This window comes from Felis catus, chromosome A2 (assembly GCF_018350175.1).
Source record: "Felis catus isolate Fca126 chromosome A2, F.catus_Fca126_mat1.0, whole genome shotgun sequence".
Lineage (NCBI taxonomy): Eukaryota > Metazoa > Chordata > Mammalia > Carnivora > Felidae > Felis > Felis catus.
This window is the reverse complement of record NC_058369.1, coordinates 44,962,442-44,985,516: the sequence shown is the minus strand read 5'-3', so window position 1 is coordinate 44,985,516 and position 23,075 is coordinate 44,962,442. Positions and strand designations below refer to the sequence as shown.

The following is a 23,075-nucleotide window of genomic DNA, read 5'->3' as shown; positions in this document are numbered from 1 at the left end:
AAAAAAAAGTACTATGGTCATAGGTGTTTAATAAAGTGATTCAGTCCCAACCACAGCCTAGGGAATATCAGGGAGAATGACTCCCTTGCAACGCAGCCCCCTTCTGTTGGACCACAGCCTCCAACTTAGCTTATGTCCAACAGTGGGGACAAAACAGTGAAACCGCTTCCCTGCAGGGAAGTGGTATCCAGCTGGGAAGAGGATTTTCAGGAGATTGCACAGTCATAGCGAAATGCTTAGGATGTTTTAAGTGGAGCTTCTGCTTGCATCATATGTCCTCGGTTTGGGGATGACGAAGAGTGGACCGGGATCCTTGCACCATGGTGATGGGAGCATTACTGTTCAACCAGTCATAGGCTTGGATTTGGGCTCTGCCGGCTAGTGGTGTCCTTAGCTGACTGATGCTGCCCTTCTCTGCTCCAGTTTCTCCGTTTGCCAAGTGAGGATAGGAGTGCCCATCTGAAAGCATTGTTGTAAGAATTACACTAAATGCATGGTAAGCACCTTGAATTGTTTCTGGTACCTAGGAGCACTCAGGGAAAGGAAAGGAAAGGAAAGGAAAGGAAAGGAAAGGAAAGGAAAGGAAAGGAAAAGAAAAGAAAATATGTACAGAAAGTAAGCTATTAATTCTGATGACTGCTGGTTTTCAGATTTTATACTTTACAATTTCCAAACCTTCAGCAATACAGACGACTACTCTTCTAAAATCAACTTTGTTAAAGGTAAGTGCGCAGGAAATCACAGTGGCCTGGATGGAGTCAGCGGTATTGGAAAAGGTGCTGATTTGGCAGAGATGTTAAGGGTCATGTATTTCAACTCACTTTGTTTTCTGATTTTTAATTAATTTATTTTTGAGATAGAAAGAGAGAGGAGAGCAGGGGAAGGGAAGAGAGACAGAATCCAAAGCAGGCTCCACATTGTCAACATGGAGCCCAACGAGGGGCTTGAATTCACGAACCGTCATGACCTGAGCTGAAACCAAATCGGACGCTTAACCGGCTGAGCCACCCAGGTGCCCCTCAACTCGCTTGTTTTTACAGATGAAGGAAGTGAGCCCCACAAGGGCAACCTCCACAGCAAGCTGAGAATAGGACCCAGGTTTCCATGCTAGGCTAGGATGCATGCATGAGACAAAAGCATGATCTCTTGCCTTTATGAGAGGTTAGGATGTGATGGTGTACCAGGAGTCAATGGAGAAAGGAAGCAGGGCTGTAGAAAACAGGAAGAATCAGAGTGACTTCCAAGGATCCCAGTATGGAAACTTGGAAGAATGGAGACCGTCATGGGGAAGTCAGTGAGAGAAGTCCTTCTGATGTGAAGAAGCACGTGAACTTAGTGTGCAACATTGTCAGCTTGGAGAAACATCTAAGTGGGTTTCACCCAAGGGAAGGTTCAAATCTAGAAGCTGAGCTGTGTGTCGGTGCTGGGCCAGGAATAAAGACAAGGGAGAAGAACACGTGGGATTAAACGATGCAGCTGTGCTCAACCAGCTTGCCAGTACTGGAACAAGAGACTGTCCTGGAAAACACCCACGGGCCCAGGGCTGAGATGAGAGGGTCAACTGAACCTAAAGAGAGAAGAAGGAAATGCCACCGAGGAAGGGGAGTATTTTGGTCAAAGAACCAAAGACTCGGTTTCAAGGTGGGAGTAATCATCAGGTGTGACATTCAGGAAGGAGGCCAAGCAAAATAAAGTTGGAAAAAGAAACGGAGTGTCTTTTGGATTCAACTAGGAGGCAACCACCAACAAGTAAACAGTTTCTGAGATGGGGAAATGAAGCAGCCTGAAACCCTTATTCAAGAAATTAGGCTGAGAAATAAAGTCGGAAGGTAATTTGATGATAGTTGGGAGTGATGGCAGAGCAAAGATAAAGGACTTATGGCTTATTCAAGATAAAGGCCTCTATGAATATTTGAAAGCAGAAGGGAAGAGATGAAGGAGAGATTAAAGCTTTGGGGAAGTAGAAGATAAACCCCAAATAAGATTTCTCAGGAGGCGAAAAGAGCAAGAGATCAAGGCAAAGTTGGAGTCACTAGCATTAAATCCTCGAGACATTTCTCCCTCTTGATACACTGAATGTTTTGAGTTTGAAGTATGTTGGAGCTTTTGGGAGTCTTAGAGTATTTACAAGCACTTCAAAGTTCCACTTGGGCACTTTTCATTTTATAAAAGAAACGATTAATGGCAAACTGAGGGTTGGGACCTGGTTTTCCTCGTGCAGCTTGGTTTGAACACCCCCCGTGCACTTAGCACAGCTGGCATTAAGTCATTACCTGTGTCACTGTTTGCTTAGAGCCTTTCTTCTTTGATGGATCTAAGTAGCAGAAGGGGAGAGCCCACGTGTGTGCTTTTACCCCAGCTCACAGCAACCTGTTCAGTGCCAAACACATGATGGGAGTTCTGATAAGTATCTGTTAAACACGTGAAGAAAGGAATGAATTAGTGAGTGGTCTCTCCCACAGAAAGGAAGCATATCAGGGAGGTAATGCAGTTTTTGTCTTATTCTCCAGAAGTGAATCAGGCAGTTTAACAAGTGCATTACCTCTTTAAAAACCATGTGGTTAAGGACCTTAAGTTTTCCTGAAGGCATTTCCAGTACCTTAAAAATAAACACACACCTCCATGATGTCATCAAAACTGATAGAAGAATCTGTCTTTGAGTGCAGACTGGAAGCAAATCCAATTAGAGAATAAGATGGCATGTGATATATTTATACCTTCTGTACTGACTTAATGGCAATTTTCTTCTACTTTTCTATCTGTGAAGTGGGAATAATGCTAAGGGGTGTTGAGCATAATTAAGGCTGCAAAGTACTTCTAGCAGAGTCTGATGCCTTTAGGGTTAACTCTGAGTATTATTTCGGACTTCACTTCCTCTAAAAGTTGAGTTTCTAACTTTGTATATTATTTTGGTTGTAATGCAATTACATTATTAAGAGGGCTTATGTTTTGTAGCTTTTCCATCTAAAAAGCATCCTTACTACCCACTAAAAGCTGATAAGCTCCAGGATTCAGGAGTCATTAATACATCAAGTGTAGTCCATAAATATCTGCTGACTACACAATGATTCAATATTAAAAGTGGCTTCATTTCACGCACATGAGAAATCTCCAGCTCAGGATGGCTCAGCTACTTGCCCAGCACCACCCAGCACCTGCAACTCAAACCCAAGCTTTCTGATGCCTGCATCTAGTCATGTTGCATATTTACAACAGATTCTAGCTCTGATTTCTTTCTTTTTCCCTCAGGAAGTGATGACCAGAAGCCCTCCACAGAATGGTTTCTTATCGTGCTTATGGCGGCCATCTGCTTCATCTTGCTAATTTTCTCCTTCATCTGTAAAACGTTAAGTATTTTTGTATATTTGGGTGTTTCCAATGAGGTCTGAGAATTGAATCTTCACACTTTTGTTGTGTATCCACTGGGGTTCTTGTTATCAGATCAAATTTGAAACGCTTTGGTGTCTTCTTGACAGCATTTCCAAGATGAGTATGGACCACATTAAAAAGGGAGAAACATCTTAGGGGATTTACAGAAACTGGACAGACCACAACATAGCCCTCAGCCATTACACACCCCTCTTGAATTTCTTGGCAATGTTTTCATTTCTGTGAAGCTTTTACATTCATGTTCTTTTGATTCCTTTACCACCTTCCACTCAGTATTTGGATGTCTTAGTAGAGCCACTAGCAGACTCCTTTTATGTCTTCGGTAAAGGAATGCAGCTCACTGGAGACTGAAATCACTCCAGTGCTTCCTATGTTATGATCCCCAATTACGAGGTGCCAAGTCCTACACTTGCCTTTTGTTCACCTGGCCCCTCAGTGGCTGATGGTCCTTTGAAATGTCATACAGATCTGGTGACCAATCCTAGAGCCTGAAAATGGCCCCATAAGAACTCCTCAACCATGTTGGCATTCCGTAAGGCAAAGTGCCATTTAGGCGGCTTAAGAACATGTTCCATCTTAGCCCTTTCATAATTTACAAAATTACTTATGTTTTTTAAAAAACTGTTTATTTTGAGACCAAGAGTGCATAAGTGAGAGTGAACAGGGGAGGGGCAGAGGGAGAGAGTGGGAATGAAAATCCCAAGCAGGTTTCATGCTGTCAGCACAGAGCCTGATGTGGGGCTTGATCCCACAAATCGTGAGATCGTGACCTGAGCCAAATTAAGAGAGGTTTAGTGAATTGAGCTGCCAGGTGCCCTGAAAATTACTTATCTTTTAAAAAGCCTAGCTTTTGGGGCACCTGGGTGGCTCAGTCAGTCAAGCCTCTGACTTTGGCTCAGGTCATCATCTCACAGTTTGTGGGTTCGAGTCCTGTTTCAGGCTCTGTGCTGACAGCTCAGAGCCTGGAGCCTGCTTCAGATTCTGTGCCTCCCTCTCTCTCTCTCTTCACTCATGCTCTATCTCTCTCTCTCCCTCTCAAAAATAAATAAACATTTGTTTTAAAAAAGCCTCATTATTATAAATGTTATGTTCTTTGGGTTGGAAGGCGGCATTTCCAAGGAGAGGAAGAACTCTGCGAGCTGGCACAGTTGGGTAGGGGTCTGCAGCCAGCACTGTATTTAGCAGTGGGGTACCAGGCACTTGCAAATCACCCATTTTCAGCAATTAGGCTTGGAAACAGACCAACATGAAGCACTTACTATTATGTCTTTCTTAGATGATTCAGAAGCCGCATCACAGCCCCAACTAATATTACAACATAAATATTTATAACTCTTGGTCAATAAAGATTTTGAATTTATAGAACAGCAGGTCCTGAGATTAACTAGGTCAATTTGTAGAGTAGATACTGAAAGACAAGCAAGGATACTCTTGTTCACCCAATTTTCTGCTTTCCTCTGTCTTCAGAGGTCACTTATGGACCAGGTTGTTTCCACCAGTTCCGGCACCAAAAAGTAGTATTCAAGATTTCTTTGTCATCGTCAGCTCTGAGGTAATGTTGCAGGTTCTTATGAAGGGTCCGATCTGCCCAGGGTTGGGTCTCCATGGACTGGTTGTCAGGTTACTGGTTTTTCATATTCCAAGGCAGAGTGACTACCTAGGGTGCTAGCCAAATTTATGTCGTTTTGGTCTTTATACCCTTTGGCTCACTGTTGTGTTATGTTCGTGACTGTCTGGGAATATTGGGAAGGCCCTGCTCAGTTATAAGCGTCCTAACCAGTCAGACTGGATTTTTTTTCTATCACTGATCTCTTAATTGGGTTTGGGCAATTCCTTCAACCCCATGACTTCTTTTTATGTGTAGATGAGATGGTCCAATGTCCTGTTTAGCTCTGATGTTATAAGAATCCGTGTTTTTGCGCATGGGTACCCTAATTAACATTTTTCGCAGAAATTTGTCCTAGTCCCTTAATATAAAAAACCACAGAGAAGGCAAATGACTTGCCCCAGTATGCATTTCCTTAGGCCCTATTTGCCATTCAGAGCAGTTAGACTTAACTGAATGCTCACTTACCTATGGCTACCCAATTGTTCTAGCATCAGTTCGTGAAGAAAAGAATCATCCTTTCCCCAGTCAACTGTCTGGGCATCTTTGTTGAAAATCAGTTACCTATATATGTGTGGGTCTACTTCTGGACCATCTATTTGTTTTCATCGATCTGTTTGTCTACCTTTATACCAACATGGTCTTGATTACTACAGCTTTATTGCAAACCTGGAGATCCAGTAGTGTAAGGCTTCCAAATATGATTTTTTCTCTTAGAGTTATTTTGGTTATTCTAGGTGTTTTGCATTCACATATCAATTTTAGAGCAACTCTATCAATTTTTATCAAAAAAGCTGCTGGAACCTTGATTAGGATTGTGTTATTTTGTAGGTTAATTTGGGGAGATGAGTCTCCTAATCTACAAACATGACATCATCATACAACACAAACATGTAGTATCATCAGCCTGTGTAGGTTTCTTTAATTTCTCTCAGCAATGTTTTGTGATTCTCAGTGTACAGTTATTATACACTTGGTCAAATCTGTCCTTAAATGGAGTGGTTATTCAGATTAGGGGGTCAGCAAACTTTCTCTAAAAAGCCAGATAGTGAGTACCTAACAGCCAGATGGTTCATCTCAACCATCCAATGTTGCCATTGACCACAATGAAAGCAGCCAAAGACGATATGCAAATGAATGAGCTTGTCTCTGGCCAGTAAAACTTTATTTACAAAATAGGCAATAAGCCAGATTCTACCCTCAGGCTATAGTTCATAGGCCCTTGACGTACATACCAAGCTATGTTCTTAACAAATCGAGTTTTCTAATCGAGTGACTCATGGGTGAATAACTGGTGATTGTTTCTAGGACAGTTAAGGGTCAAACACTCACTGAAATGGATCTTTTCAATAAGCTGTGACATTTAGAGTTTTCAGTTTGGGTGTTTGGAGTTATTATAGACCATAGTAGTTACAAACCTAGTCAAGCGAAGAATTGAGTCAGGCAGAAGAACCACTCTGTTCTCAGTTCCATCTTATACTCCTTATCAGGGAACGGGGCTTTGCTTTTTTCCAGAAGAACAGTGGACCCCGGTATGAAACTTTGTTTTGTTTCATCTGAATTTGTCAATCCCTCCTTGCTGTGACATTCTCATCCCTGATAAACTACATTTGATTTCAGCAGCACACTGAAGTCATTTGTCTTGGCCTCTTAATGAAACATCTTAATGCCGGTATCTCATTTCCCTATAGAGCCCCCCAAAGATTTTCTTTAATATTCTGAGGTTGGTGAAAGAAACTGGCTTACAAGCTCATTGTGGAAGCTTGTGGTGTGTTGTTAATTAAAATCAAGTCATGTGTACCAAATAAATAACAACTTGGGTTTGACAAGCTGGTCTCAAAATAAGCAAAGGATTAATGTCAGAACTTAGCACTGCTAGGCTCCTCTGGACAACTTACTTTCTTCTCATATTGTAGAGTTCCCCCCCCCCCCCAAAAAAAAAAAAACAAAAAGAGACAGAGACAAAGACAGTAAGTGCAACCTAGAAAATGAAGCACTGCCCCATACTGTCAGCCCTATAGCCTAAATTCTCCACCTGGAAGAATATGTAAACAGTGGCCCAGCTTGTATCTCCAAAGGTGAAGCCCTTCCAACTGACTCTTGGGGCTTTCTCCCCAAGGATGATGAGGGGACCCATTAGTGCTATTGGCAAGGACAGTTTTGCATCCCACTAGGACACCTTTGGTGAGTGGCAAAGGAAATCTGCTTTTAATTACAACCTGCATCTCTGAGCTTGGTGTGGGTACCCAGGGTCCTGGGATTTGGAGGGTATCTGCCATCCCAGAGCTCTCACTAAGCAAGTTTTTGCTGGTCCAGACCCAAGTCAGAGACTGCTTTGTAATATTCAAGAGGCAGACACTGGCAGGGAGAGGTGGGAGGGGCAGAAGTCAGCCTTTCTCAAGCTCAGTTAAAAAATAGAAGGCTTTTTGTATTAAAAAAAAATTGCATCCCATGTTTTAAATTTGTTAGATAGCAGTTTCCAGCTGTTCTTTATTTCTACAATGGTAACCAGAGAGGGTTCTTTCCAAAATTAAATCGACTATAAACCCTTAAAGTTCTAGCACATAAGGCAGAGAGCACATCTCTTTGTCACTGCATCCTCAATGCAGAGCCATGTCCAGGATACAGGAAGTATTAAAAATGTGTTGATTGAGTAAACAACGTAGATAAATACCTCTTGTAGGTAGTTTCTGTCACAAAGTTTCTAATTAACATCTTCATAATAGCCCAAATTAGACAAACACATATCCAAATTTAAGGGGACTACAACAAACCATAAATGGAAAGTGACGGATCTATTCAATGGCGCAGCCCAAGAATATATAATTTAAAATATCACATGATATTACACAGAAAGCAATTTATAAAGCTAGTTATCCATTTGCCTTCATTTACCTGTTAATATAACTTTGTACCTAGAAAAAAAGGCTGAAGAGAAACAATGGGGCTGTGTTTGGGAAGTAAGTTGATGTTTTCTTTATATTTTCCATATTTTCTTGAGTGAACATTTACCATTTTTATAAGTAAGATACACTTTACAAAACCAATTGTAAAGAAATTTGAGAGAACCAAAAATGTGCTAAAAGACATCTAAGGGAGGATGTTTTGTTTTCCAGAAAACTGTTTCCACTGAAACAGAAATTGAAGTCATAAGTTATGTGGAAGACCCTGGATTTGAGACCCTGGAAGATTCTGTGTTTTGATTGGCACTGCAGCATTCTCAAAATGAACTCACACTCACATGCCTCAGAGATAAGAAGAACGGGAACTGTTGTTTCTTGGCTAAGAAGAGTTCAGAATTTACTGAACACTCAATTTAGCTGCAAGGCAATACACTCAGACAAATCTTTTAAAAGTGTACATGCCTCATCAAAAACTCCTTGCTCACTCAGGGTGATGGATTAATCTGATCATTCTGCCATGTCTTTTCTCCCCACTCTACAGGGTACCAACTCCTCACCTGCCAGTCTTTATGATTTACATTACTTACCTCAAACTTTTGTACACGAGTCAGTTTTTAAGGCTGATGTCAACTGACAGAGCTGGTTTTACAGTTGAAGCTGCCAATGGTAATACTCAACTAAAATATCAGGAAGAAAGCTTTTTGCACCAGCCTGGAGTTAATTATGAACTTAGATTTGAGATGGTCTTTCCTAAAGCTAGAGCAAGTGGGAGCCATGGTGGGTTGTTGTTGTTGTTTTATAGAATACTTTTTGTCTCAAGTAGTGTGTTGGGGGAGTGGGGGAAGGAGAGGGAGAGAAGCATGATCTCAAATTCTATAGCTATGATTGAGGAAGCATGATTTGAAGCAAACTCATTAAAAACATGAAGAGCTAATATATCACTCCAAACCAAAACAGAGAACAGGATATTGTTTGAGATTGTATTCTTGAAGACAGCATTGATATTCAAGAACATACTGAGAAAGGCAGAACTGGGTTGGGAAGGGGACTGCTCAATCAAGAATGAACTTTCTGCAAGAGATGCTTGCTTCCAAAGATTTAAGAGCAACTCCTGGGTGCTGTTCAAGTAGTTCTCTATCAGTCCTAGCCTTTTAGGTTCCAAAGACATTCTACAAACATTCCATCAAACATCCCAATCTAGACATCCTCTTGTAGGATGATTTATGCCTCCCAGAGTTGGTTTAGTCAACTGGATTCAATAATGGGGCACACTGACTAACTACCAAATACTTCCAGAGGGTGCTCTTTTGGTAACCATCAATTGAAACTAGCAGCAGGTTGGACCCAGAACAACAGGCAGAGCAGTAAGACAGCTGTCAGTTGTTGCCTGTTTCCAAGTATTATGGACTGAATGTTTATGCCCATCCCCTTCCAATTCATATTGAAACTATACACCCCAGTGTGATGGTATTAGGAAGTGGGGGGTCTTTGAGAGGTGATTAGGTCATGAGGGTAAAGCCCTCATGAATGGGATTAGTGCCCTTTTTAAGAGACCCCAGAGAGTTTTCTCTCCTCTGTGTAAAGATACAAGAAGTTGGTATTCTGAAAGCAGTAGGAGGGCTCTCCTGAGAACCCTGCCGTTCTGGCACCTTGAACAGAGAATACCAGTCTGCAGAACTGAGAAACAAGTTTGTTATTTATAAGTCACCCAGAGTATGGTACTTGGTTGTAGCAGCCTGAACTAAGAGGCCAAGTGTTAGCAACTATGCCAGGTACTTTACACACATCATCTCTAAACCTGAGAAACCCACATTGTTTGTATTACTGCCTCCTTTTACAGGTGCAGTCACTAAGGAAAATGCATAATGAAGGGTTGAATTCCTGGCCCAAGTGATCCCAATAATGCAGAGGGGACTGCTGGAATAAAGTTGGAGTCTGCTTAGCAGTAGGACCTAGAGGGCATAGCCCATGGAGGTGCTGCTGCCATCACTGGCAAAATGTGTGATTACCTGACTTGTACACTATCTCTGTGAATGGTGTTCAAGAACCTGCATTCTTAATGAATATTCTTAGGTTCTGCATTCTGAAACTTGCTAGTGCCTTAGAATCACCTGGAGGCATCATCAAAACAGATTGTTGGGCCCTATCCTCAGTTTGTGATAGAGTAGATCTGGGGTGGGGTAGGAGGTTCTGCATTTCTAGAAAGTTCCCAGGTGATGGGGCACCTGGGTGGCTCAGTCGATTAAGCGGCTGACTTCGGCTTAGGTCACGATCTCGCGATTTGTGAGTTTGAGCCCTGCGTCCGGGCTCTGTGCTGACAGCCTGGAGCCTACTTCAGATTCTGTGTCTCCTCCTCTCTGCCTCTCCCATGCTCATGCTCTGTCTCTCTCTCTCTCTCTCTCTCAATAAATAAATGTTAAAAAAAATTTTTTTTAATGTTTAGAAAGTTTCCAGGTGATGCTGATGCTGGTTTCCTAGCCACACATCACAAACAGCAGCACTGGGTATTTCTGATGAATACCAAAATTTGAAAACCAACCGTTGAAGGCATAAGTGATGGAAAAGTCCTGCCCCAAATTGCCCCCTTTGGGGCTTAATGTTCCTTCTCTGATCTCTTTCAAACTAGAGCCTGGAAACCTAGGGTTATGCCCACTGCCTCTGCTACGAGGCTGGAAGAGAAGAAGGACGCTGTCCCCAGTTTGGCAGGTTCTTCATTGTTGGGTGTGGTGCTCACTTCAGAGATGCCTCCTTTGACCTTACTGGCCAGCCATCACCGAGGTACTAAGCCAGTACCGCCATCTGACTCTTGGTATGTTTCAAGGGCAACAAAGTGTAGACCACAGTGGACTATGACCTTCCTCTTCCTCACTGCTCAGCTTACGAACTCCTACCCATGTTTTAGAAACCCATATCCCATGTTTCCTTCTCCGTGAAGCCTTCAAAAATAGACTTTTGTTGATCCTGCCCTTGGGTTTTCATTCTGGGCTTTTGCCCCTCTGCTGGAGCTATTACACTGTACTTTATACGATTCACAGTTTGGATGTCTCCCCACTAGACTGTGTGCTTCAGGAGGATGGGGGCTCATGTGCAACTTATTTTATGTGCAGTGTCTAGGAGTATTGGATCCTCTTAAACCCTCTTTCAACCCTGGCACAGTTCCTTGCACATAGTCGGAACTGAGTGATATTTGGCAGAGATCACCAAGGCCTAGAATATCATGGAGAGGAAGACGGGTGTCTAATGAGAACATGATTGGAAATAACCAGGAGACACGTGTGCCTGATCATCTGGCTGGTGTAGCCTAGGTTCCTCTTTGCTGATGATGTGTTTAAGTTGTGACATATCAAGAGCCATGTAAAAGAAGTTAGGCTTTGGATGTGGCCTGTTTTGAGTGCTCTGTACAGTTTTCACTAGCCTTGTCAAGACAGATCAGAGTGTGAACGTTCCCTTAACAGTAAATACCCTCGTCAACAGGTTGATTAGACATTGGCACCCAGCTCTTTCCATCTCCCACCAGGACAGGATAGAGGGCCAGCTGTCTTCTAAAAAACCTTTAGTCACACGCTCAGAACAAACGCTGCTCCTCTAAGACATCCTTTCCAGGAAGGATTTTAGTCCAATGTCTTTCTTTGGCAGTTGGAAATCTTTGAGTGCAGCATAGGGAAAGTGCTGGGAAGTCTGGAGGGGAAGTTCAGTGCGCCAACAGCACAACCATCTGAGGCTTATTGAAATGCTTCAAGGCCTCAAGATATTTATGCAGCCTGGGCAAGAATTCCACATGGGCAAAGAACATCCTGATTAAAAATCCAAACGTTTTCATGGTGAGACTTGTATGTGTCAGGACCATCTGTTGGTGGAATTAATAAACCTTAGGTGCTAATCTGTTAAAGAAAAAGTAGGTGTCTAGAAGCGAGAACAGAGAACCAAAAACAATCTTTGGTGGCGTGAGGTAAGGTGAAAATCCTAATGACAACAGGACTTCATGTTAACCCAAGGATCTTTGTGACAGTGACTGTGTCATTATTCCTGCTTCCACACCCTGCAAATAAAGTTCCAGGACACAAACTTTTTGAAAGCCATTTTTTAAAGAATATTATACTGAACCAGAAGACAATCATATTTTTTCCAGTCTTCTTCTGTTTTAGGTAATATATGAGAATGTAAATTCACTTCAGAATGAGAACTGTTTAACACAGATGACAGTGAGTTGTGTAAGTCCACAAATTGAACAGGACTACCTTTCCCATTTCCCCCCCCCCTAAATATTCTTGTTCTTTGTACTCAACATTGTCTTTATCTTCTCTCAGCTAGGACCATTACAATGCAACTAAAATCCTGGCCTCCAGGACTGCCTTTCTTAGAAAAACCTACATAAAAGGCACATCTGCCTACCTCACCCCCGTCCCAAGTCCTCGGATAATTCCATCACCTTCAAGTTAAAGCTCCTTTCAACGCTGAGTCCCAGGGGGCTCAGCTCCTTACTAGCTCCCCAGTCACAACCCCAAGGAGTGCCCTCCATAACAAACACCATGCTCTCTCTTCCCTCCATCCCTCTGTGTAAGCTTTCTCTTGTGGAAAAAAAAAGCCTTTTCAATCTTTTTCTTCATCGGATGATGTTTTTTTTTTTTTTTAAAGATTTTATTTTTAAGTAATCTCCACACCCAACAGGGGCTTGAACTCTCACAACCCCGAGATCAAGAGCTGTGTGCTCCACTGACTGAGCCAGCCAGGCACCCCTTAACAGTTATCTTCTAAGTCTCAGTCCTGTGCCACCAGGAAATCTCTGTATTCCCCAGAGAACTTCTGGTTGATTCTATTTTACAGTTTACTGTATTATTTAAAAGAAATTTTTTTGTCTCATTTGAAGTGGAAACACGCTGAGGTCAAGGACAATGTCTTGACCGTGTACTTAACCACTGAGTTGGAATTGGCTGAATTTAGCTGAACAATGAAAAACAAAGGGCATTTCTTAAAAGTGTATCAGAACAGAAAACTATGTATATTCAATTTAGCTCTAGAGCATTGAGCTGTAATGGGTAGATTCACTTATTAAAGCTGTATGGTGACAGCCAGAAATTACATTATCACCAAAGCTTAATAATGAAATAGAACTCACGGTTGGTGTGGCTTTTGCTCCAGAAATGCCTCTCTCTGCCTCACCAGCTGGACATCTCTTGGGCTCTGCAGAGCTCCTGCTGAAATTCCATCAACCAGTACTACCCATTTGTACTACTACTTGTAGCCGGTACCACTACCCTCGATAAATGGGTGGCAGGTGCAACAAAACTAGCCCACGTGGCCCATGAGTATTGTTTTAAAGTTCTAGTGGATTCTTTTCACCATGAAGGTGTGTTATTAGATTAGTTTCATTCATTAAAATTAAAAGCAACGATCTGTAGATGTCGGTGACAAACTGAAAGAAGATATAAACCTGGGGGGTGGGGCAATTGCTGGAAAGAAATCAACAATAAAGTATCCCCGTCATAGTTCAAAGGTCAGCAAGCTTCTTCTTAAAGATCTATATAGTAAATATTTTCAGCTGTGAGAGCCATCTGTTCTCTGCTGCAACCACTCAGTTCTGCCATTATAGCACAAAAGCAACCACAGACAGTATATAAATGAGAGTGGCTGTGTTCCAATAAATCTTTATTTACAAAAACCAGGCAATGAGCCAGGTTTGGACTGTGGGCCAATATTTATCTGTACATAGCTTAATGGATCCAAAATGCTACATTTGAGTGTGCTCTTTCTTTTTTTCTCTTTTTCTTGTGTTTTTTTTTTTTAATTTTAAAGCAAAGCAATCGATTTGAGAAATATGTTTAATCACATAAAAATAATTCTATGGTGGGGAGGGGAGGTGGTGGTGAAAAAATTTGTTGTGTTTGAACTTAACCTTGTTACAAGTTGGTTTTGCAAGAAACTTGGGTCCAGAATTCTGTTCACACTTTTATCTGTTTATATGTTTCATACCATTTTCAAATAAGTGTGTGTTTTAATCACCTCCAATGAATCATGAAGAAGAAAGACTTAATCTGATTTCCTGTGGATTTCCTGTGCCCAGAAAAGTGTTGAACACACAGAAAGCAATCGACATCTTAATTGTTGACAGATAAAAGACGAGCAACTGGGCCAATTCAAACTCTCGGTTATTTGGTCTCAGATATTTGGTTCTAAAGAGTGATAAGTGGTACATCAACCACATAACTTTTTCCCAAGTTGTGCTATGGTTGTGTTCTGGGCGACAAGCCCATTTTTATACCCCTTTGAAACATTTCTGGAATTTCCCTGCCTGCACACTTCAGAACCATGGACCTTGAGAGACCTGATAACGCAACAGTCAGATCCTGGAATTTTTCTTTAAAAAAATTTTTTTTTAACATTTATTTATTTTTGAGACAGAGGGAGACAGAGCATGAATGGGGGAGGGTCAGAGAGAGGGAGACACAGAATCTGAAACAGGCTCCAGGCTCCGAGCTGTCAGCACAGAGCCCGACGCGGGGCTCGAACTCATGGACCATAAGATCATGACCTGAGCCGAAGTCGGCCGCTTAACCGACTGAGCCACCCAGGCGCCCCAGATCCTGGAATTTTTCATTAGAAATTAATTACCTCAATGAGGATGAATCCTCCTCCCTGCATGAGATTGCCAGATGTAGCAAATAAAAATAGATGAAGCCCAGTTAAATTTGAATTTAAGATAAATTTTGCATGGGGCATACTTACACTATACAACTATTAATTTTTTATCTGAAATTCAAGTTTAACTTGGATTTCTGTATTTTATCTGGCAACTATGAACTTGCAGGACAGCCTATTTGAAAAATGGCTCTGAGGACGCTCGAAAGTCCAGTACAACGAACGAGCAAAAAACACCCTTTGCAGTAAAGAAAAATAGCCAAGTTTGGGGCGCCTGGGAGGCTCAGTTAGTTAAGCGTCTGATTCGACTCCAGTCATGATCTCGCAGCTGGTGAGTTCGAGCCCCGCGTTGGGCTCTGGGCTGATGGCTCAGAGCCTGGATCCTGTTTCCGATTCTGTGTCTCCCTCTCTCTCTGGCCCTCCCCCGTTCATGCTCTGTCTCTCTCTGTCCCAAAAATAAATAAAAAATGTTGAAAAAAATTAAAAATAAATAAATAAATAAACACTTAAAAAAATAGCCAAGCTGGACCACTTTGGAGCAGAAAAATCACAGCTGAGCTATATGACATTTCTCTGAGGGAATCTTATACCTGGGATCTTGGCTCAGACCCCCTGATCACTTTTTAACAGCCCATGTACAACCTCCTGGGAAGCTCACCACTTTACTTACTTCTTATTGCCGTAGAGGAACCAATATCTATCCATCCATGCACCTACCTATCAACCTACCTATGTACCTAACATTTTGGAGTCAACCAACCAGCATCTGAATTCCTGGCATCTCTATTAGCTTTGTGACCTGGGAAACACCTCTAAACCTCTTAGTCTTTGTTCCCCATGTGTCTAATATGAAGAATAAATAGTAACTAAACCAGCAGGTCGATTTGCACAGAGACAGGTACATACCAGAAGTATTATTGTTGTCAGCTATTATTATCATTGTTTTTCCACACTGTGACAAAATGCCAGTACTGGTCCCTTAGCTTCCCCACCCACAGTCTGACTCCAAATCAGGCGACTTCACACTGGCCTCGGGTGTCTTCCTCTCCTTCATTCTGTGGCTCTCATGGGGTCTCACTTTCTGACTGCCACAGCACTCCCTTGTGCCTAGAACCCAGAAGGGGACTGCTAGTCCCTTGCTGAATGACCGACCAAAACCACTTCAGGGACCTGCTCCTCCAAATGGCTGTGACCTGAGTCTGCTCATCATTCACGACTTGTTCACTTCCCACGTCTCAGCCTTGGATGTGCCCGGCTTGGACCTCACCATGTTCCTCTTGCCTACTCAGTGTCCTGATGGGTTTCTAGTTGAACTTAAACTCTCTCTTGTTCATTCTCTCACTACAGGCTAATTTCTAGGTGCCGAGATGAACTGAATTAACCGTTCTAAATTCTAGTCCTGAGTTTCTAATCATCTCTGTCACTTTGGGCTGGTAGTACCATCTCCTTACCTCCATTTCATAAATGAAAAAGGAATAAAACCGGCATCTCCTGCTTCTTAGTGTGAAGAGCACTTCCAAAACTATAAAAAACAAATTAAACTATTATTCTTTGTTAGTTAAAATCCTAGGATATACACATTTCCTGGTACAGTTTGTGCTGTTCGTAACAATTGGTAAAAAGATGTAGCCAAAGACCCATTTACAGCTACTGGACTATCACATTAAGTGACCTCAGCCTTGAAGATTCCAGACACTCAGATCTATTATATGGTTGACTTAAAAAACAAACAAACAAACAAACAAAAAAACCCAGCTTTCTCTCAGTGCGTTCTATATTGCTAGAGCACTACTAATCTACAATTGACTATAACTGTTGGTGATAAAGGACAGAGGAGTTTAAATTGTGATCTCTGGTGAGTACTGCAGTCTACACTGGAGTCGTGGAATTGGAATGTTTGATCTGCACGGCTCATTTAGCACAGGGGGGAAAGGGGCCTCCTTTCACACCCTGGCAGGAGGGCAGGGGCTGAGCAAATCACCGGAAGTGATATCAGGGACTCTCCTCCCTCTAGCTTTGTTAGTGATAGAGATGGTGGGATATGGGCCTGGTGCTTGGGAAGTCCACTCAAGAATTACAACCAGACTCTAATCCTAAAATGGTCTGTCTGGTGGGAAGAAGCAGCAAGTGATTTAATGACCAGCTAATGGGATGATAGATACGTAAAGGTACTGATGATGTGCCCTGGAAGTCAGAGAAACAAGAGGTCTATACCAGATGGAGAAACTGAGGAAGGCTTTGTGGAAAAGCTGGCATCTCAGTGAGGACCCTACTGCCGAACTTGTTTTATAAATATCAATATTATTAAATATCTTAATTTTATTAATTGTATTATTTAAATACTTAAATATTTATATTTTTAAGGCATGAAAATGCTGAAAAAATTTTTTAAGTTTATTTATTTATGAGAGATAGAGACAGAATGAGTGGGGGAGAGGCAGAGAGAGAGAGACACACACACACACACACACACACACACACACACAGAATCCGAAGCAGGCTCCAGGCTCTGAGCTGTCAGCACAGAGCCCGATACGGGGCTTGAACTCACAAACCGTGAGATCATGACCTGAGCTCAAGTTGGACGCTTAACCAACTGAGCCACCCAGGCACCCCAAGATGTGAAAATATTTAAATACAAGATGATAATGGACATGTATGTTGAGCTCAACACATTTTCTCTATGGGAAGCCTGTATATTTTTTGTCTGGTTTTTATTACTATCTTAGTCACTTGAGAAAATGAACAATAACTGATCTATAACATAGTTGCTAATGTTTAGAGAGCTGTGCATTTAGGACTTTACAAACCTTATCCTATATGATAAATAGCAATTGTCAGAATGCATTCCAGGAGGTCAGACTCCAGAATATGTATTCTTATATACTGTATTATGCTGCCTGTGTCAGGCCCGGTGTCTTTCATTTTGTGATGGAGTAATTTTGGGTGTGCCTAGAAATCGACTATAAGTCTTTGATTTGAAAAGGCTTGCTCCTCCAATCACCGTGGTTGGATAGAGAACTGTTTTAGTTGTAACAACAGGAAAATACAGTCAATTCTTGATTATCTGGGTTAATGGAGGAGAATAGTGGCATGGATAATCCAATACAGTGCACAAAAATCACCTGGTGGTTGATTGCATTACATTAAATTACTTTAAAAACTACATGACATTTTCGTAGGTAATTATGTACTATTTATGTACTTTTTATAATTCAACACTCACATTCAATGTTCTTTGAGCATACTTTGCAACAAGGTCAGGGTGGTGAGAAAGAACTGGAAAAGTTTAATCAGGATTGAACATTGCTTCTCAGATGTAAATAACCAAAAATCTGATGGTAGGAAAAACTCAGTCATTCTATCTTCAGATAGAAAGCTTATAGTTGCCCCCATCCCATAGGCTGAAAGAATTCTGAGCTCACCTGAGAAATGAAATTTATCATTCATGTCTTCTGCCTCCATGCAAAGATGCTGTTTTGTACATAGGGTGTGGGAGCTCTATAAAAATTCAGGAACATTGAGAGAACCCAATTATCTGGCCAGAGAGTTTTCTTTTACACAGTTAAATCACAGGTAGATTGCACACACAAAAAGAAGGTAAGAGTAAGGGTAAAAGTAAGCACTTGAAAAGGTTAAACAACCAAAGCAAATAGGCCCCTTCTAGTGCTCTTGCTTCAGAGTCACTGTCTCAAGTGGTAATACACTCCATCTGAGAATATTATTTGGGACTAGGGTCCAGGGAAGTCCCCTCGGATAGCTAAGCATAGAAAGTGTGTTGCTTAGATCTTCCCAGTATCTATCATCCCATCTTGTGGAAACATCATCTCAATTTTTCTTTAGTAAGCTATTACTTTGCCATGAGTGCAGGTTTGGTGTGATCAAGGTGCTTTGACTGTGGGACACAAAATGGACAGATCAGACTCTTCTAGTAATTTGCATATAGAACAGAGTACTATCAAACTCATAAACAAATCCAATTTATTCCCAAAAAAGCACTTGGAATAGACTTTTCAGAGTTGCTGTGGTCTGGTTCTTAGCATAGCCTGGTTCTTATTCTCATCAAGGCTTGGTCATTCAGCCTTTTCTTGGCTCATGTGACCTAATCGGTGTCATTCCTTTTTGTTTGTTCAATTTAGCCAGAGTGGTTTTCTGTTGCTTGCAAACAGTGAACCCAACCTGCAACAACAAACACAGAAGCCAAAGAAATCAGACACGTGTGGGTGAAGGTGTCTATGAAGCACTTTCTAAAATACCTTCAGCTCAGGTGGACTCAGCTAATCCAGGTCCTCATTTACCAGACGATGAAGCGGAGAGATAACAGGACTTTTTCAAAGCATAAAGTTTGAAGCCAGGCCTTCTAATGCTTTTCACCACCTAACAAAAATAGTGACACGGTCTTCTCTGGGTCACTAGGGTACATAGGCGGGCAACTGATGCAAAATGCTACTTCAAAGACCCCTTCAATTAATCAATGATTATTTATTGCAAGGCACTGTGCTAGGCACTATGGAGAGTACATGGAAGATAAGACCAAAGTCCCTGCCCTCAAGGAGCTTACAATCTAGCTGGGAAGACAAGGCATAAGTACAAGGAAAATTAAGTAACAATACAGGAGTTAACTTAAAATGCAAGATAACAGTACAAGAGATTTCCAAAAGTAGTACCTGATTAATTACTAAATGAGTGGTATTGACAGGGATTGTAGCTAACCCAGAGGAAGGACATCCTAAAGGGCTCAGGTGTGGGAAGACTTCGCAGACGCCTGGGGCTGGAGCTACCCTAGGACAGTCAGGAATTGGGTGAGAAATAAGGGTGGGGAGGGCATGTCAGGAGGGGTCAGCCATACATCAAAAGGCACAGAGGTGAGACCAAAAGCAAGCAGTGTTCAGGGGCCAGTGAGGGCTCAGTGTAGCTGGGTACAAAGTTAAGTTGTTATTAGATTAAGGGCCTTAAACGATCAAATTTAGATTTTATCCTTTTGGCTATGGGGTTGAGGAAAGCTTAAAACAACAGATATCCATAGGTTAAATATGCAAAAGACTTAGGTAATCAAGAGGAAATATTCAAGTTTGATCTTCAGGACATTTATTTGTGGATTCTGACCCTCTCTGCTTGCAAAGAGGATTTGAAATGGTGTCTTCGGGGTTGTCAATTCCAAAGGGATACTCTGAGTCACCTAGCTTTGGATCATGGCCAGAGACTTTGGAGTCCCTCTGTCATGTCAAATTATAACTAGCACAAGGGTGAGCTAACAAATTCCCTGACAGGCAGGCAGGAAAAATGCTCCCAAAAGACAAGTATCTTTACAAATGACAGAATATTTATTAACAATACCTTTAAAAAAAGATTACATATGCTAGATCACTGGTAAATATCATTTACACTGGGGTCGGGAACTACCTGGGGTATCATTTTTTTTCATTCATTTTATTGTTTTGTTGATTTTTTTGTGTGTGTGTGATTTTAAGTTTTGTTTTATTTTAACATAGAAGTAACCATATCAAACTAAGAAAGGAACACAGCTTGAAATACTGACAATAATTTTTTTTTCTGGTTACCACCCTATTTTTTACACAAGTGGAATCCTGATTAGGACAGGACCTTGTTGGATAAATAGAGTTAGAAGGTTGAAAAGTTAACTTATATTATTTGTAAGCAAAAAATGACAAATTACAGGCAAATTTGAGCTCTCTGAGAAAGAATAAAAGGTGGCAGAGTGTTCACATGTGAAAATTTTTATAGAAAATTTCATTGCCTTTTATATGCACTGTTCCACAAGTGTCAGCTGCTTACAAAACCTCCCCCATTATAACAAATAGTTCTTTTCATAAGAATAGGTGGTTTTTTATACTGTAATTTTCCAATATGCGATTTTAAGACTTAGAAGGTAAAGCTTATAAAGCAACTAAGCTACTTACTGCAAAACAGGATAATCATCAAGATAACATACAGTTATACTAAAGATCTTTTGTAGTGTCGTGAAAAATTTCTTCGCAGCAACTATCTGCTGAAATAGGAGAAATGTGCCAAACTCCATACATGATTTTGATTCAAAAGAAGGGCTCTATTATTAAAGAGATACACATATATAAAGAAATTATGAATCCAACAACAGAGAATTACCTTTTTAAAAAATGTACATTCAAGACAGATACAGTTAAAGATAGTAAAATTATCTTTTATCCTTTGAAAGAGTTGGTTGACTATAGTAACTTTTGGTCTATGTTACTACTGGATAGGTAACTTCAAATTTAATGCCTAAGATAATGCTACTACAGACACAATGCTAACTTAGCTGAGTGAAAAGAAAGTCTTACTGTACAATGCTAAATTCAGGGATGGGAATATTGCACAAGGTACCTCTTGGGCAGTTAGTTTAGGTTTCTAGTTCACAACCATTCCTGAAACCATCTCAAGTTGTGTTGAACAACAAAATTCACAAGAGGGTGGGAAAACATATTGTACATGTCAAAAAGGACTTGATTCAATGCGTTAACTATCCAAAGAGTCATTTACACATCACAGCCTTAAGTTCCAGACCAAATCTTCAGCTGTTCTGCCACTGAATCCTTGTAAAACTGTACAGTTTATAATTTATTTATCAATATGAGTTTCAAACTTTTTCTTTAAAGGAAATATTTTCAAATAATAATTGTATGATTGTGTTGCCCATAGCATTTTACAGCAGAGGAAAAAATTAATATCTACATTTCATGTTAACTTTAAAAAATTCTATAAAACACTAAATATATAATAAAAAATATGCATATAAGGACATATGTAAACTGCTTTGGTAACATCATATTACAGATGTCTTCAGTGCATTGCAGAGTTTCCAAAGAAACTTCAGACAAAGCTAGGTTTGCTTTGAGGAAGTACTGTATAATGCCATTCCTAAAGAAGCAAAAAACATTTTTTTTTCCAGTAATAAGATGTACTTGAACAACAATATTACTTAGTACTGGGTGTCTTCAAAACAACTAGCTAAATGTTGCTTATATTATAAATAGTAAGTCTTTTAGATAACTTTTGTCATAAACTGGACCTAGCTGTGAGGGAAATCACGATCGTACTGATGGCTGACAGTGTGCATGCATTCGAAGTAGAAGGCCCGGCTCCTCTTGCATAGGCATCTGGAAAGACAGAATAATTTCATTTAGTATCGCCTTGCCCGGGATACAATGGAAAGCAAGGCCACAGCACTTTTCAAAACAGTAGAAATGGCTAGATTCTACCAGAAATAACAATTTCCTAGTGACTTTTTATTTTTTATCTTATTTTAGTTTTTTTTTTAAGTTTATTTATTTTGAGAGAGAGTGGGAAGGAGAGAGAGTATGGGAAGGGCAGAGAGACAGGGAGAGAGAGAGAGAGAGAGAGAGAGAGAGAGAGAGAGAGAGAGAGAGAGAGAGAGAATCCCAAGCAGGCTCTGTGCTGTCAGCGCAGAACCCGATGTAGGGCTTGAACTCATGAAGTGTGAGATCATGACCAGAGCAGAAACCAAGAGTAGGATGCTTAACCGACTGAGACACCCAGGTGCCCCTCTTAATGACTTTTTAACGTCAGTTCTATGACTACCTACCTAGGAACCTAAGAGCACCTTATGGGACATCTCTGGACCTCTGTGAAAGCATTTAATGAGGATGTCCACATCTAACGTAAAAAGAAACTTCAATATTACTAATAACATTGCTAATAACTATTACATCAGTGATGCAGCAAAATAAAAGTTGCTACTCCCTTTTGAATTCTACCTTTGTGCTGGGCACAGGGCACTGTGACACTTAATTCCTACAAAAACCTTAAGCAATCTGGTATTGTGACACTCTTTCACAGATGAGGAAATTAGGATCCAGAGAAGTAAGAAAACTTGTCTAAGAGCAGTGAGTTAGTAAATAGCTGAATTGGGATTCAAATCCACATCTGTCTAAATATACCCCCTTTTTCCCCCAGAATAATCTCAATCCTTTCACATAACACCTTTTATTACAGGTCTTCCAGTTTTCATAGTTAACAGGCTACCAGCTGTTGTTTGAGGCTCCTCCAAAATTGTAAGGTCTTTGACCAACAAAATGGACAATCTTTTGAGGAAGAGAACTTGTTGTTTTTTTTTTCCACAGTCACATCCTTATTATCTAATATCAATTATATCAATTTAATTGCTTAAGATACGTTTTTGTAATGAATTAAACCAAGAATCACTGGTCTAAACAACAACAACAGAACAACAATGACAATCCTTATAATGATAAGAAAGTATGAAGTGAGATTTTAACAAAGTGAGATGAACTGACCCCCAGATAAACCCCAATCTCAGGTTTTTGTGGCCTGGTGATTACTTCCACATCTCAGGTTCCACAAATTTGGTTCCTTTCAACAGAATTTAGAGCCCTTGCTTTAGTGAGATATAGAATCCAATTCTCCCCAGGTTTTTTGTTTTTGTTTTTTTTTAAGATAAAAATGCCTTTAGTGTCCACCTGAAAAAAGGGTGCAGTAAACATAAACTTTATCTGGAAATTGGCAAATCATCCTGAGTTGGG

At 40.8% G+C, this 23,075-nt stretch overlaps 2 protein-coding genes and 1 long non-coding RNA gene across 11 annotated transcripts in view; 1 reads left to right on the top strand and 2 right to left on the bottom strand.

Annotated features, from left to right (window-relative positions):
- IL5RA (interleukin 5 receptor subunit alpha) overlaps positions 1 to 8,354 on the top strand; it is a 34,691-nt gene extending 26,337 nt beyond the window's left edge. For 2 of the 3 annotated variants that reach the window (XM_019824621.3, XM_011280164.4), the window contains 3 exons: positions 3,250 to 3,346; positions 4,858 to 4,942; positions 8,113 to 8,354. In XM_019824621.3, the coding sequence (XP_019680180.1) occupies positions 3,250 to 3,346; positions 4,858 to 4,942; positions 8,113 to 8,199 (269 nt within the window). In that variant the 3' untranslated portion in view covers positions 8,200 to 8,354. The remainder of the gene's footprint in view (positions 1 to 3,249; positions 3,347 to 4,857; positions 4,943 to 8,112) is intronic. The other variant, XR_006593923.1, reaches the window with a different exon arrangement.
- On the bottom strand, positions 13 to 14,181 carry LOC123383763. Its single transcript, XR_006593924.1, has 3 exons — positions 13,016 to 14,181; positions 2,274 to 2,411; positions 13 to 459 (listed from the first exon to the last, which is right to left on the bottom strand). It is a non-coding gene; the product is annotated as an uncharacterized LOC123383763 (long non-coding RNA).
- A 4,816-nt stretch (positions 14,182 to 18,997) lies between these two features.
- CNTN4 (contactin 4) overlaps positions 18,998 to 23,075 on the bottom strand; it is an 899,609-nt gene continuing 895,531 nt past the window's right edge. For all 7 annotated transcript variants that reach the window (XM_045051879.1, XM_011280163.4, XM_019824595.3 and 4 more), the window contains one exon: positions 18,998 to 21,671. In XM_045051879.1, coding sequence (XP_044907814.1) covers positions 21,571 to 21,671 — 101 coding nt within the window. In that variant the 3' untranslated portion in view covers positions 18,998 to 21,570. The remainder of the gene's footprint in view (positions 21,672 to 23,075) is intronic.